Below are 15412 nucleotides of genomic sequence, written 5' to 3'. Positions count from 1 at the left end.
GCCATTAGTTGTGCGACACTTTAACTACTTACTATCAAGCCTTTCATGAGTGTTGGCTTGTTAGGACTTTAATGACTTGAAATTCCCTGAACAAACACAACGTCTGGGGAGAGGTCACACGGCTCTCCTTTCACTCGTCGGCTCTGCGCCCGCTTTTGTTTGTTTATTTGAAGGAGTCTTACTAAATTGACACAAAAACAACACTGCCCTAAATCTGCTTTAGGTGCCTCTGTTCACACAAATGTCCCAAAATATACCGTTAACCCTTAACTCTTTGAAATGGTCTAATTATATTGTATTTAAAGGGAAATGTAGAACAATGGGTGGTAGTAGGACAACACAATTTAATCAGCTGTATTGTATGGGGTCATTTGGTTGAATTGGAGGTAACCAGATGAAGATTAGATTTGTTTACACTCCTTGGATACAAGCTTTTCACTTTGTGCTTGATGAAGAATAAAATAGGTCATTGTGCCTTTTTGGAGCTCCACTCGGTGTGCAAGAGACACTACTATTCAGAAGTGATGTTAATCTAGGCCCATAGTCTGCAGTTGTTGAAAAACAATTACCAGCTTGCGGAAACTGGCCCACCTCAGTTACTAATATATTTTTCCAAGTAAAATGACTGCGAGCAGTTAGCATGTTTTGGGAGAGTTCCAAGTTTCAGTGTTTGAATCTCAATTTGTGTTGACAATATGGAATCGTAGTTTCTGCTTGTAGTTCTCGGGCAAATGAAGACGTCAACAAACAAAACACTCAATTTGATAAAACCGCAGAGTACCTTGTCTCATTCATTTAAAATGGTTTACTTTAACCAGGATTCCTTATCCACTGTGGCCAAAGGGTTGTTGGCCGGGACAAGCTGTAGTCTTGATAGCTATATTAGATTTCGCAACAATATACGAAGATTTGTTCTGATTTGAGTGCCAAAATTTTAATTCTCTGGTGTGTAGCATGATGTATAACATACTTGGAGAATGGTTTTGGTTTTTCAGATTTTTAGCGAGCAATTCCTACACTTTCTATGAATAGATTTATCTAGCCTGGCTATTTTTAATGATGACAGCCAGACAGAATAGTCAGCATGAACATATTAGCACCGTTGTGGATGACAGGGCTGCTGTGATGCAGTGGATGTCGGCTGGGTTGAGTCAAGCAAAGGCGTCATGAATGATTGGCGGCAGGACCTCATGTTGGTCTTTTCCTGCCTAGTGAGCAGCTAATGGTGCACACAGCATACAGGGAGGGAGAGGGGAGGGGTGAGGATAAACACCGTGGCCCGGGTATGACGCCAGATGGGCTGTCGGCTATATATTGTTGCTTGTAACAAAGCCACCACGCCAGGCATGCTCTGTGCTTTTAGGGCATTGACAAATGAAATAGACCAACATGAATGTTTTAGACCAGCTCATTTGTTCTCACAATCAAGACCAAATGACATTTGACATCAATTCAGAAGAAGACTTTTCTTCATCCACGGCCTGCTGTTGTGAACTTTTCAGATACCCGAAAGTATATTCTTCTTATTAACAGATATTCAACTACCTGCAATATCATTTCGCAAACGATGCTGTAAATTGCGCAAGAATATCGTGACAAAACGCAGCTGCTGTGTCAACAAGGGTGAGCTGTTTTGTCACAGTCTGACGCCAGCGCGGCGGCACGGGAAGATGAGCCTCGTTGCCGAATTCGGCAGTTCGTCTTTTCTCACCTCACGCTATCTGAAAATGAGGGAAGTGTAACTTGGGGGCCACCGTGTATGCTGTGTGGTGTCTTGTGATATGTGTCGGTGTGAAAGGTTATTGATCTGATGGCGGACAACATCTATCGGCCGGACAGGTCGAGCCTTAGAGAAGAGGAAGCGAGTGTGAGTTTTTTTTGTGTGTGCGTGTGACGAGGTAGTCAGACAACAAAAATGAAAAACAAGTTCATTGGGAGTTCAACATGTTCTCTCAGCACCGTCAACTACTATCCTGTCCTCATTTTGCCTGTTTGGATTTTCTTTCTTGATACTTCTCATGACCTTCTTATGGTACACTTCTGCACTTGTTTCGGAGGACCTACCAAGATGTGTGTTGTTCTTATGTCATGAGTCAGCGTTTTTGGAAAGTGTTTGGTAACCTACAGAAGACATCAGGAGCCAGCAACACCCCCCCCCCCCCCCCAAAAAAAAAAAAAACACACACACCACCGACGTCGTTGACCTCACAAATGTTCTTCTGGATGTATGAGCAAAACATTGCAGAGAGATCTTATAGAAAGCTTTCCCACAAGATATAATGGCCACGTGTCCCAGAGATCCAATATCTATAAATCACCGTTACTGTTCACAAGTACGCATATGAGATGTTTTAAAGATGAGAATATGAAGCAGCTCTGACACCGAAGCCCATTATTAAAGAAAAGAACCGAGGCGGCTTTCAGATAGATAGATGTGCTTGTTGGATAAATGATCCATATAACATAATGCAAAAGGGATTAGTATATTTTTTTTAAATATGTTGATTTATGACATCTGGTTTCTCTGTGAAACAAAGCCAGGTGCTGTCGTTATGTATGAAGAAGAAATATAAAAGCCCTCCAGATGATTCAGAAACTTGATGATGGGAGAAACGATCTTTCTCCGCCTATTTCGATGGCAGCCAGCCCCCAGGCTTCCCAAACGAGAAAATCTAATGAATCATGGGGGACGAGACAAGGATAACATAAGAAAAGGTATCTGTGCACGATGCGGGACGAAAAAACGAAGCAGTGGGTGCTGTGTTGTGTGAGTCATCATTACCGGAGCCTTGTCAAAGGCGCCAGACGATGTAAGGTGAGAAAGATGGATAAAAGTCTGCACAAAAAGAAAGATGATTAAGATCAGGTTGCAGTTAAATGGAAAAAAGCCCATTTAAATATTTTTACTTCCTGGATTCTTCATTTGGTCTCGCCTAATGTGATCCAATGTGGAAGGGGTGTATCAAATAAAAAAATAAATATTGCCACAAACATCATATTGCTTTTTTTAGTGTTGGAATTTGAAGTGCACAGCAATGCATCATGCTGAGAACTGTTACTTTAAATTTATTTAGTCACGATACAGGAGCCTGGAAACATATCATAGAAAAGGCATCATATTAAAGGCAGAATGTTTTCATACAGTTCTTGTGTTGAATTCAACTTTATAGCACAAAAAATGAACTTTCAGAGCGGTCATGAGTATGTTCCGGATAACATCATGTCCAGACATGCTCAAGTGTGCCTAAATGTCATGTTAACTTGTCAGATGACTTTTTGCACATTTAGATGAGGAAATTTTCAACTCACAAAATCACCTACTGTAGGGGTAACCTTTCCAGAAGTCGGACCCGCTACAGCTACAGTATGCCAGAACAGGTTACTTTTCACATACTTTTTTTTTATGAACCTCAGTTTAAAGGGCAACCAATTATGTCTGTGGAATAGTATGAAGGAATGAGGGTTGAAGATTCTAGTCAATATCTTTTCAGCAGTTAAATACAACCTGAACTTATATCTCACCCTTATCATAAAAAGCAGATAATTTGACATTTTGACAAATGTGCTTATTCTAATTTTGGAGGGAGTTAAAGTAAATACCACAACAAAGATTTGAAAACACGGATGAATCTTGCTATCTACGTCTTTGTGATTGTTGCATTTCTTCACCTAGTGAGCTGTCATCAAAAAGGAAGACAAAGGCAGAAATATAAACAAGCGAAGAATTGAGCCGTTCTTCTATAGCTCAGCCAAGAACACATAAAGACTCTCTCTTTTATGACAGAAAAGGTATTGCTTTCTCAAATTGCTTTGCTTAAGCAATCGTCGAGCCTATAAAGAACGTTTCCCTTTGGCGTTTTCACCCAAATCAAACTTTCAAAGTAAATCCAGCGTTAAGTCACCTTCCCATTGAGTACCTTCGTGTCATCTTTCATTTGAAAAGAAGTCTCATATTTTGGATTACCTAGCTGTTTAATAAATAAATATATCTCAAAATAATATATTATTCAATATGTTGAATTGACGGTGAATGGTGTCAAAGCGGCCCTTGTATCCTTCATTTTTTCTGTAAAGTTTGGACACCTTGGAGGAAATGTTTGTCGGCCTACTCCTCTGCGACAGATTGCTTTCCAGCCCTCATATTTCCTTGGGTACTATTCAATCTTATTACATGTAAAACACTTAAGATACTCAAAACAGCCAGCCAGCCGTGACCTCAGCTTCCTGTCTCAACATCTGCTAATGTATATGTCAAAGGGTCTTACATTTGTCAAACAACATATAAAACCAGATTGAAAGCACCCAAGGGACAGAAAGGGTCATCTATAATTCAATTACTGAGTACACACACAAATGCACATATGTCAGTGAAAAACAAAAGTAGCCAGCGGGTACAACAGAAAAAAGTCCTAACTGGTCCAAAACTGCCCTTAGGCAAGAGGCCCGTGATGGATCAGAAATTGATTTGATTTGAAGCGACTGTGAAAGCTTCCGTCATGGCCTCTGTCAGAGAGGTTGAACCATGATTGAGCAATGGCTGTCTGGTGGCTTTGCTCGGGGAAAAAGTTAATACACTAGCAGGACCGCTCAAAATAACCTTTTGCGCAACTTATGGGTTCAGTTGGAAATTAAATGTTGGTGTTATATACAAGCAATACACACTTGCTAGCTTAAAAAAAAAAATATATATATATATATACACAAACTATCTAAGGTGTCGCCTTCATTGGGCAAATGACACGATACACGTGTTTTTATCTAGTTACTGGACCAATGTAAACGGAGCGTAACAACTTGAAGTCAACTGAAACACACACACACACACACACACACACACTGTGATAGTGATGTTACCGACGATAACCCAAAAGCTTTGTTGACTCTTCTGATAATGACACATTCTGTCAGCTGCCTCGGAGCGTCCTTCAGACACCTCGGCTCAAAGCAAATATCCAAGTGTCTCACTACCTGACAGATAATAATCAGTCGGGAAAAAAATATTACTTTATGGTGGCACGCTCCTACCCGAGGCCTTAAAATGCTCCATGCTTCCCCGGAAAGCCAGTCTAATATCTCCCAGAGCCAACCATACTGGATATGGGTCAGAATTCAGCTCTTTGGGATAGTAGACTTTTTTTTTGAACTGGAGATGTGTTTTCACCACACAAACAACAGAATGGAATTAGCATCTGCCATATCCTGATCAATATTTCTTTTTCCCGTGGAATGTAGTACGACTAACTGCTTTGCCAACAATCTGGTCAGTCCACATGTCATAAACAACTCGAAGACACAGAGTTCTACAACTAAACATTCCAAAAACTAGATGCCCGGATGTCGGTCCAGCCCTACAAACCCACATGTATTATTGAGTCCATATCTTTGTTTACACAAAAACACAATAATCCTAAGAGATTTGAGGCGATGGGTTGCAGCGGGGGCAACGTTCGGTATCAGCAATCCCAATCTACAGTCTTTGCAAAGAATTCAATTGTGCTGGGAAAATAAACCCGGAGGCATGACTACAAAGGAGACCGTTTGAGGCCAGAGAGTTTGTGTTGAGGAGGAAGTTGTATCATTTGATGGTGAAACACAGCCCGTTGGTATGTTTATCTTAGAAACAAAAAAAAAAAGTGATTCACAAGGGGGGGAACTCCTTGCTCCTGCACAAAAACATCAGCTGTTTGAAGTAATACATGTGGCAGTGAGATTCCGTGAGTCCTACGATAAAATAGTATAGTAAAAAAATGCATCACTTTGATTGCTTGAAGGATAAGTCATCTGGTTAAATGAGCTTGAGCTAATGTTTACATGGCAACGGAATGGGAGGTCCACAGGTCCAATCTGCAGGAAGTAGCAAATAAAAAGTTCTGAGTCCACTAGCTAGAGGCTCCCAATGTAGACGGTGTCATCTTTCAGACAAGGAGGCACCGCAGGAGCAGTGAAACGTCCCTTTGGCACAACCTGATAGATGTCCGCCCTTTGGCGCTTTGTTCTTCTTTGGTGCTGAGCATTTGTCCCCAAACTAAGTCACAGCGTTTTATGACAGTCTTCATGGACAGAGGTGCTCCTCTGTAAACATCTGCCGCTCTTTTTTTGCCTCACTGTTTAAATAATGAATGACGAGGACTGGGGGCCCCCTTGTGCTAAGTGGAGCTGTAAATCAGCACGGTCAGTAAAGAGTGACAGAAAAACAGAGGTTTTCATAGATTTTATATTTAGACGCAGTGCTCCTGTGTCTCACTGCTTGATGCAAAACATCTCAGCGGAAGATGGTTGTGATGTGAAAATCAAAAACTGTTGGTTTTCTCACTCCCGTGCAGTTTTCCCAAATATTAAATTCAGACAAGATGGTGAATATATCAGCCTCTGTGCGTAGCTTCACTGCTTTTTATTTATCCTCCCTCACATTATAGAAAGGAGTATAAATTGACAGGTTTTAACACATGACGGCTAAAGTGAACACGCTTTCAACTCTAATGGTGGGCGTGTGATGAGCATGACCCGTGACACTTTTACAAGATTACCCCTCTTTGTAAGATTACACGCACCTCGCTGGCTGGCCCCTCACCTCTCACTTAAAATGAGCAAATTGGAAAGACATCGATTCCAGTGGGAAAAAAAATGTACATGTCACAACTGACTGTGTGTGAGTGATAGAGAAATCCTCTAGATACTAAAGCAGTGCTCACTAATTTATAACATTTGAACTGATCTTTTAAATGTGCGGGGGGGGGGGGTTCATACAAAAATTTTGTTTACCACTCAACCCATAGAAGAAATAGAAGAAATAGAAGATTTGATTTGAGATTCAAATAATTGATACAACCATTTTTTTCAGAGCTGATTAAGGCAAATAAATCAAACTTGCTGCAACTTTGATGAGTAGCAAGGAAGTATTATTCAACGTGTGCACCATGCTTAAAACTATATATTCCGACCCTGTAATGATCTCCGCCCCACCAAATTCTACACCAAGGCAATTTTGCTGATAATCAGGAGGAAAGTTCTGGAAAAAAACCTGAGTAAATCACAAGAAATTGCCTCATACTAGCACATAGTAGTAGGGATCAACAAGGAAACGGACGAGTTTTCATTTTCATAGATAATGTTTTTCCATGAAACCTTCATGCATACAAAACAGGCTTAAAAACAATGAGAGGTTGTACGCGAAATTATTTTCCACTTTAACCTCAGTGAGTTCTCTCCTGTCGGAGGTAATGATATAGTCCAGTTGCCAGCTGGTTGATTGGCTCTTTCTCCTTGGTCACCATCTCATGACCTTATCTGCTGTCATCTGGCTCATTGTTTCTGTTATCTGAGATGATCAGAGCTGAGCTGAGCCCCTTGCAACATCTTTGCAGGCCATATGGATCAACCTCCACCTGCAGGGAGCCTGAAAGGAACACTTGCTGAGATCTTCAGTCATATACATACGTAGAAGAAGGATTGTATTGAAATGTCAAGAAGCCATTAACATTGACATTCTTCTTGGGTCATATGTTTGAGAAAGGCATGTGTGAGGAACATTTGTGAAGTGAAAGACATTTTATTCATGTGAGAAGAGCGAAACCACAATAGCGACGTTGGTGAAAAAGGAACCCCGATTGCGTCAATCATGAAGTCATATAAAACCACGCTTCCTATGCAACACTTAACATTTCCCAACCAGTCTTGGATTGCATATTGTCTCCTGTAAATTGACATTTTTGTCTTTAATGCTTAAAGGCAGTCTTGTGTTTGCTTGATATCTAGAGACCCAATTTCAGAACAGGCAGCGGAAAAAAATGAAGGAAAGTTGTCAACGTGGAAACTGCCGGCATCCAACTTTGTCGACAGTAGCAAGAAATTACCTTGTTAGAATTCTACAAAGACGAAAAATGAAATAAAGCCTCCGAGTCTGCTACTGAAGTGGCGAGACAATTGTTTATGTGTTTCTATTGATGTCCTGCTGTGACCCTGAAATAACTTTACCATGCATGATGGGCACAAGCATGAATAAATTTCATCCTGGAATCTGGAGCCACATAAAGATTTTGTATACAGGATTTTTATTTTAATGTAACATTGTGACCTTGATTGAGGTGAAGCAAAGTGTTTTAATGGGGCCAACAACACAGAAAAGTAGGAAGTTTAAGAGGGTGCCTTCCAAAGATAAGAAGTGTGCTTTTTAAGAGGCTCTATTGTTCAAGTGCTCTTTTCAAACACAAACTTACATGGATGCAAACAGGATACCTTGTGTAGAAATATAATCAATCATAATAGCCGAAGACCTTTTTTTACTCAATTTCACCTGTTTATGAGGTTTGAATTGTATTGACGTACATCCCGCAGATAGACAATTTGGTGTGTTTGTTGGTGATGACAGTTATACAGCAAGGCAGTGAGGAATGGAGTGCATTAAATACGATCTTTCTTTCCAATGACTTGGTTCATAGATAAAAATACCCCGATGAAACCTTGACTGCTTGACGAATAACTAGATAGAGAAGTCATGCATTCCAGAGTGGAGAAGTGCACATTTTGCATGTGCATAAGCATGCAAGACATTCATAACAAAATAAAGCAAATAAAAACATCACATTCTTCATTCCACAATATTTCAGAGGCCACATACTCATACGAGAAAAACAAAAACGTCGCTGGTGGTGGCTGCAAAACCTCTGCTAGGTCGTCATCTGGCTTTTCCATGGTGCAACGACGAGGCGCTCTAATGAAGTCAGTCCCTGACCAGACGATTGTCGATTGTTGTCATGTCGTACTTTTTTTTATGACTTAGAATAGAATAGAATAGAATAGAATAGAATAGAATAGAATAGAATAGAGAACAAAAGTATCTTGAGCACTGAGAATAATAAATACCTTCATGCATTTATGGAGTCATGACTGTAGCGTGACTTTTTTTTTTAGTGTGTGTCTGCTTCTGATTGCGCATAGTTCACGTTTCAAGTCAACTTTAACAACCGAGGCTGTCGGTTATTCTTCTACAAGACCCGTAAAAAGTGAAGGTGACATTTAAGCGGAGTTGTCATTATGTGGAAATGATCCTGCCGAGGGACGACTTGCAGCTGGAGGTTTGCCATTGACTGCACACCACTGCACTCTTTCCTTTATCTGGCTGGCATTCTTCTATTTCATTTCAATAGCCATTCTCCAGTGAAGAGCCCCCTTCGCCATCATTGTGATTTGTATTCTAAGTAGCTCACAGATCTTTTGTATGCCAAGGCCGATAGCAATGGGAATCCTCGTGTCGACAGTGGAGACAGCAGCTATCCTGCCAGGGCTGAAAGGGAAGGAGCTTGTTTGTTTTAAGAGGCGGGAACCTCTTAAATCTAAATGGCACACGGGAATAATGACTTGACTTGACATGGGATCTCCCCTTCTGGCCACAGAGTAACGGTGGTGGCAACACATACCAACAGGGGGTGATATATAACGAACAGACTATGGGGATTTAATGATAAAACAGAAGAAGACTGCAAAGAAATTGCTAAAGGTTTTCTTGAACAAACAACAAAAATATGCCTTTGTAAATTGTTATGTAATTTGTTGGCATGTGCAATTAATTCGATTTTTTACAATTACTGAAACATCATTAGCCTATTTATTCCGTCTTTCAGTGCATTAACCTAGCTGACTTTCATAAGATAACCTTAATCAAATACATAATGTTCATGTTTAGTGTAATAAATGTATTGTTGATTTTTGAGATGTGATGTAGTTCCGTGGAACCAAACAGACACTTCAGGGGAATTTGAGGACACAAACAAGAAAAAAAAAACATCGTAAACATCTAATATAAAATTCAATTTAAAAAAAAGAACGGTTTCACAGAGTGTCAAGTGAAAGTGAAGACAAAATAGCACGCACAGATGAAACCCAGGAGTTGTGCTTATAGACTGATAACACAGCAAATGCCTGTGTCTGGATAGTGTTGATAAGAGCAACATAGCAATACAGTGGGCTTTCTCCAAATTGCAGATTCTCCCCGTTTCTGTCATCCGAACTCCCTCTCAGGGCGCCAAACACAAAAGATGACTGTAAAACCACTTTGATAAGCCTCTGAAATGCTTGTTGATCTTCTTGAGGTCAATCAGCATGTGTGTGACTGATGTTGATCAGTAGATGATAGTTATTTAATTACTGTATCAAAGCTGTGATGATTGAGTTGATAATTAATGTATATCTGACAGTTAATTGGTGAGAAAGCACATCTTTATTTTATGTATTGAAGGTAACAAAAAAGGACAAATAAAAATAAAAACATATCTGGGATTTTCAAGCCAACTTGTGATAGATAGTTGGTAGAAGGTTTATTATTGTATGCAAAGTGTGAACTTCCCTATTTGAAAATATCAGCCGACTGTCACAGTTGCATAACACCCCGCTGCGGTTGTTTTCAAACTCACAGCTGTAAATTTGTGGTGAGTTTTTTTTCCATCGTAGCTGGAGCGTAAATTGTAAATATTCACTGGTTTAAAAGGTAATAGAGACGTGTAGTGTGACTGTTTACTTAGGATATGTAAGAAAAAGAAAATTCTTGCCATAGCATCATCTTCTTTCAAAACATGCATGATGCTTTTGAAACCATCTTGAAAGCAATGAAATCAATGACATACATCAATGTATAAAATCTATCACCAGTCTCATATTTCAAAGTCACGGCTTAGCATTTGCATGTCTCCTGGTGCAGATTATGTTTCAGACACCCGCCAGCCCGCTCTCTGAGGAGGGAGGCGGGTTCGGTGTGGCCGGGGACCTGTCATCACTAACTTAACTGAAATCAGAGAGGATTGGCAAAGCTGCCAGAGAGAGTCGAGTCGTATGTCCCGAGGCTGTTTGATTGAAATCCCTCATTATAGCATGTAAGGTACTTTACACATCCACTGGGGTTATTCTGCACTTTGTTTGGAGTGTAGAAACAACACTTAAGCACTGTATGGAGGCAAAAGGAGAAACACACACACACACACACACACCTTTAGATGTCATCCAAAATCTTATTGGCAAGGCAAAGTACATTTGAAAGCATTTACAGAGACATTAAAAACAAAGTACAGAAATAAAAGGTAACTTCCTAAAATTATTTAAAGAAGTATACAATGCAAAAAAATGTAGAAAGCAGTGTTGTCAATAATCCTGCCAAATTAGATTGATTATTTAAAAAAATGCTTCATACGGTATCTTTTCTTTGTGATGTGCCCACACTCATGGCAAACTATGAGGCACTCTAAAGCCAACATGCCGTGTGCATTTGGGATGTAGTTAGTTTATAAAAAGAAAAGGGTTCAAGAGAGAGGAGCGACTCGTGCTGGAGCCAGTGAATCAGTAGGCAACGTTTTAGCGACGCCCAAAATAGAAGTAGAACTGAAATGATAAAGTTAATACTATACTGTAACTCCACAATTGAGCAGTTTGTATATTTTCAGTAATTATTTGATGAGTTTAGATACAAATATCTGACAAAGTATTGCAAGTGTCCATCAATCCATCTCAACGAAATGAGCAATCATTTTTTTCGTGGGTTTGTGCGTGTTTTCTGCTTAGAGGTGTGAAGTACGTGAGAACAGTACACATTGTACTTTATTGTTCCACTTCAATAGCCCCCCCCCCCCCCCCCACACACACACATATCTTGACTTTACTTGAGTATTTATTATTATGACAACTATTTATTTTTTCCGCACTAGATTTTGAAGCTATATTTTCTTTTAAATATATTTGATTTTTAAAGTGGTTTGCTTCTTTTTCAATTTTAAGTCCTCAGGTGCAATTTCAGGTCTTCATCATTTATTTTTATTTATTTTTACTTAACAACAGGTGATGAATAAGTACTACTTTCACCACTTTTTATTTGTTTGTTTATTTACACGAGTATTTAAACTTAGACTGAATTACAGAGTGAGATTAATTTTGCAACCTTTCATGCGCGTGTATGAACGTGCTCAAAATAACTGCTTGTGTTTAAAATATGAGGCAGGCTTAACAGCAAAGTTTGAGAGCTGCAGGATCTTTATAAAGTCTACCCGTTTTTGGAACAGTGGGTACCGCCTCCTCCAGGGGAGGGGTCGGGCCGGTCGGGGTAACACCCCCGACATTTAATGAGGCACTCACAACACGCTGTTCAGATGCGCACACACATTGCAGTCCTAACATATCATTCACTCTTTTTCCAAACTCTGAGGTGAGTTTTTTTTTTCTTTTTCTTTTATCTAATTTAGACTGCAACTGCTTTTCTGCAAGAAGACATTATGTGTGGCAAATGACAAATTGTGTTTATTATCTTTTAATAAGTTTCTAGTTGACTGCTTGCTGTTTCTTATTATTTTGACTTTATCCGATAAAAAGTTTATCAAGACAAAGTTGCAGATTCTAACTGTTTTTCATGTTTGTATCTTCCATGTAAAGCAGTCACATATTCTGACTGCACCCATTTAGGTTGCTATGGACGTCTACATATTCACCAACAGTTCTGACAACTTCTCAGAGGAGTCTGGCGACTTCGACATGGACTTTCAGGAGCCGTGCGGCCGGGCACTCAGCGACGATTTCAAAAAGATTTTCCTACCGGTCGTGTTTGGGATTATAATTGTTCTTGGCGTCATCGGCAATGGATTAGTAGTCATTGTGATGGGCTACCAGAAAAAGGTCAAAACAATGACAGATAAGTACCGGCTGCATCTGTCTGTGGCTGACCTGCTGTTTGTCTTCACGCTGCCCTTCTGGGCCGTGGATGCGGCCAGAAACTGGTACTTTGGAAGTTTCCTTTGTGTGTTTGTGCACATGATCTATACCGTCAACCTGTACAGCAGCGTGCTCATCTTGGCCTTTATCAGCCTGGACAGATACTTGGCTGTAGTGAGGGCCACTAACAGCCAAGCAACGAGGAAGCTCCTGGCCAGCAAAATCATCTATGTGGCCGTGTGGCTCCCCGCCACCATCCTCACTGTCCCTGACCTTGTGTTCGCCAGAACGCAAGACACGGGCTCGTCTAACTACCGCTTCATGAACGACGGAAGCATGGAAGTGGCCGACTCCAGGATCGTCTGCCTGCGCATCTACCCCGATGAGAGCAACCTCATTTGGAAGGTGGTTTTCCGCTTCCAACACATTCTTGTGGGCTTTGTGCTTCCCGGTTTGGTCATTCTCATCTGTTACTGCATCATCATCGCCAAGCTCTCACGAGGCGCCAAGGGACAAGCGCTGAAGAAGAAAGCCCTGAAGACCACGGTCATCCTCATCCTCTGCTTTTTCTCTTGCTGGCTGCCGTACTGCGTGGGCCTCTTTCTGGACACGCTCATGATGCTCAACGTGGTCACACCTTCCTGTGAACTGGAACAAGCGGTGGAGAAGTGGATCTCCATCACTGAAGCTTTAGCGTATTTCCATTGCTGCCTTAACCCTATCTTGTATGCTTTCTTGGGAGTTAAGTTCAAAAAGTCAGCTAAGAGCGCGTTGACGCTCAACAGCAGATCGAGTCAGAAAGCAACTCTCATGACCAAAAAGCGCGGGCAGATTTCATCAGTGTCGACTGAGTCAGAGTCTTCGAGTGTTTTGTCAAGTTAACTCGACTGAACTTCTAAAATGTGAGACTTGAAACTAAGCTTTAATTCAACTTTTTACTACAATTTGTACAGTTGTAAAAAAAACAAAAAAACGTTTGTTTCCCAAAAGCAGGTGGTTGGGTTACCTTGTGCTTTACAGTTAGGTTTTGTTTTTTGTAAAAACTGTGAGGTCATTTTAGGTCAAGCTTCAATTGTCTTTGCTGTGAGCGATGTTGCTGCTTCTCAAAACTGTAAATAGTTTAAAGAGTTTTGTGTGTTCGCACTTGTGTGATTATCTAAAAGCTTTTATTTATTATTGTCATTTACACTGGAAGTTTTGGACCGGAAACAAATTGCATGCTGCTTTTTAAATCTTTTTTTTTAAATATGTAAATGCATGTTGTTGTTGTTGTGTGTTTTTTTTACCTAAAAATAAACAAATTCAATGCTTCTTATAATGACTGTCGCGTGTGTTTTCACTCAAGTAGCTCTTGTTGCCCTCAGGGATTGGGGGATGGGCGTGTGTGTGTGTAAGTGTGTGTTGTTGGGCGTAGACACGGGGTCTCTCAACACAAATGTCCCCACCTGATCTAACAGGCAAGCAGACGGAGGGCTGTGCAGACCCTGTAATTGCAAGAACATCTGTGCACTTTTATCTGAAGTAGTCTTGACACCAATGTTAAGAGTCTTGCTTTAGAATTAAAATCCATATGGCGCTATAAGAAAAGGGGGAAAACAATATGAAGATCTTCTTTGACTCCATTTATTTTGGGCCTCTTGACACCGGGCTTGTATACAAGTGTTAAACCATTTCACCAAAGTCAAAAGTTTTGTTATCCCCGTCACTATTGTGTTCACAAAATGGGTTATAAATTTTGTGAATGTTAAAGAGCAGACAGATTCTTTGTTTGGTATTCACATCATATATTATAAGTCAGCAATTCCGTTACACACGTTGACATCCAAATTAAGAGTTTTTTTTTTTTCCTTTTTAACGAGGACTAGTGATGTTCAAGTTAGAAACTAAAGGAAGTTGGCAACAAAAGACATAGAGAAGAATGGAGCCACTAAAAGGCTGCTGTGCAATGCGCCGAGCGATGGCCTTCTTTTCAATCGACCAATGGCGCTACATTTCCATTTCTTTACATGTAAAAAGGTGTGAAGTGCCTTCGTCAAGTCAGATGCTTAATGGATATTTGTGGCCTCTCAGAGAGAAACAGGATAAAACCCAGAGACGTTTCTTCAGTTGGAAATGTTCCCGAATGGCTCAGGATTAGCATAAGACCTTGACTGCCTTGCAGCCGGTGTACTGTAGGAAGACATCTTAGGTTAGCACGTCACTGTGTTCATCCAAAACCTTTTCATCTGCTTCTTTGCCTGTCAAAATGCATCAGCATTTGAGTGGAGAATCACATTATTATACACAGAAATGTACCGGCGCATCGACGCAGGGAATAGATTGACCTCGGAAGGACACTGAGAAAGAAAAGTTATGCTTTGGAAAGTAAAAGTCCACCTCTTGGTATTTGTTTCATGGATTTACTTGTTTTTGGATCCACTTTTGAAATTCAGAGGTGCCTTGAGATACAAGCGTTTCTTCAAACCGTCTTTCCTCATTGAAATGAATGGAAATGCATTTTGTTCATTGCATTCGTGACAAAAAACCTTAACAAAAATTTGTAAACTCAGTAAACTGCAATAGTATTGAGTGTTTTTTTTTCTTGTGAATATTGTTATATTAGTTGTTTTATTGCTTAAAGTGTCATAACACATAACTATCTATGCTACTCGTTCGTTAGCCAGTCTATGGCATTTCACATAACGTGTTAGCAATGAGCTAGCGGACTTTAAGGCAATATTGCGTGATT

The 15412-nt window shown here is 40.3% G+C and overlaps 1 protein-coding gene across 4 annotated transcripts; it reads left to right on the top strand.

The window, feature by feature from the left end:
- The first annotated feature begins 12069 nt into the window (after window positions 1-12069).
- Window positions 12070-13996, top strand: cxcr4b (chemokine (C-X-C motif), receptor 4b). 4 transcript variants are annotated; one of them, XM_085920217.1, is made up of 3 exons: window positions 12128-12184; window positions 12409-13089; window positions 13177-13996. In XM_085920217.1, the coding sequence occupies exons 2-3, from the start codon at window positions 12445-12447 to the stop codon at window positions 13564-13566; spliced, it is 1035 nt and encodes a 344-aa protein (XP_085776343.1). In that variant the 5' UTR covers window positions 12128-12184; window positions 12409-12444; the 3' UTR covers window positions 13567-13996. The 4 variants fall into 4 exon arrangements, with proteins under 4 accessions (XP_085776341.1, XP_085776342.1, XP_085776343.1 ...); XM_085920215.1 differs by having other exon boundaries at window positions 12070-12184; window positions 12412-13996; XM_085920216.1 differs by having other exon boundaries at window positions 12074-12184; window positions 12439-13996.
- The last annotated feature ends 1416 nt before the right edge of the window (window positions 13997-15412 follow it).

Source organism: Syngnathus leptorhynchus, chromosome 9 (assembly GCF_054491065.1).
Source record: "Syngnathus leptorhynchus isolate UIUO chromosome 9, UIUO_Slep, whole genome shotgun sequence".
Classification (NCBI taxonomy): domain Eukaryota; kingdom Metazoa; phylum Chordata; class Actinopteri; order Syngnathiformes; family Syngnathidae; genus Syngnathus; species Syngnathus leptorhynchus.
The sequence above is the reverse complement of the archived record's forward strand: the minus strand, read 5'-3'. Positions and strand labels throughout refer to the sequence as shown.

What these genes read in the sequence shown, in the direction of transcription:
- cxcr4b (XM_085920215.1), top strand. Translation starts at nt 12,445, where the DNA reads ATGGACGTCTACATATTCACCAACAGTTCTGACAACTTCTCAGAGGAG.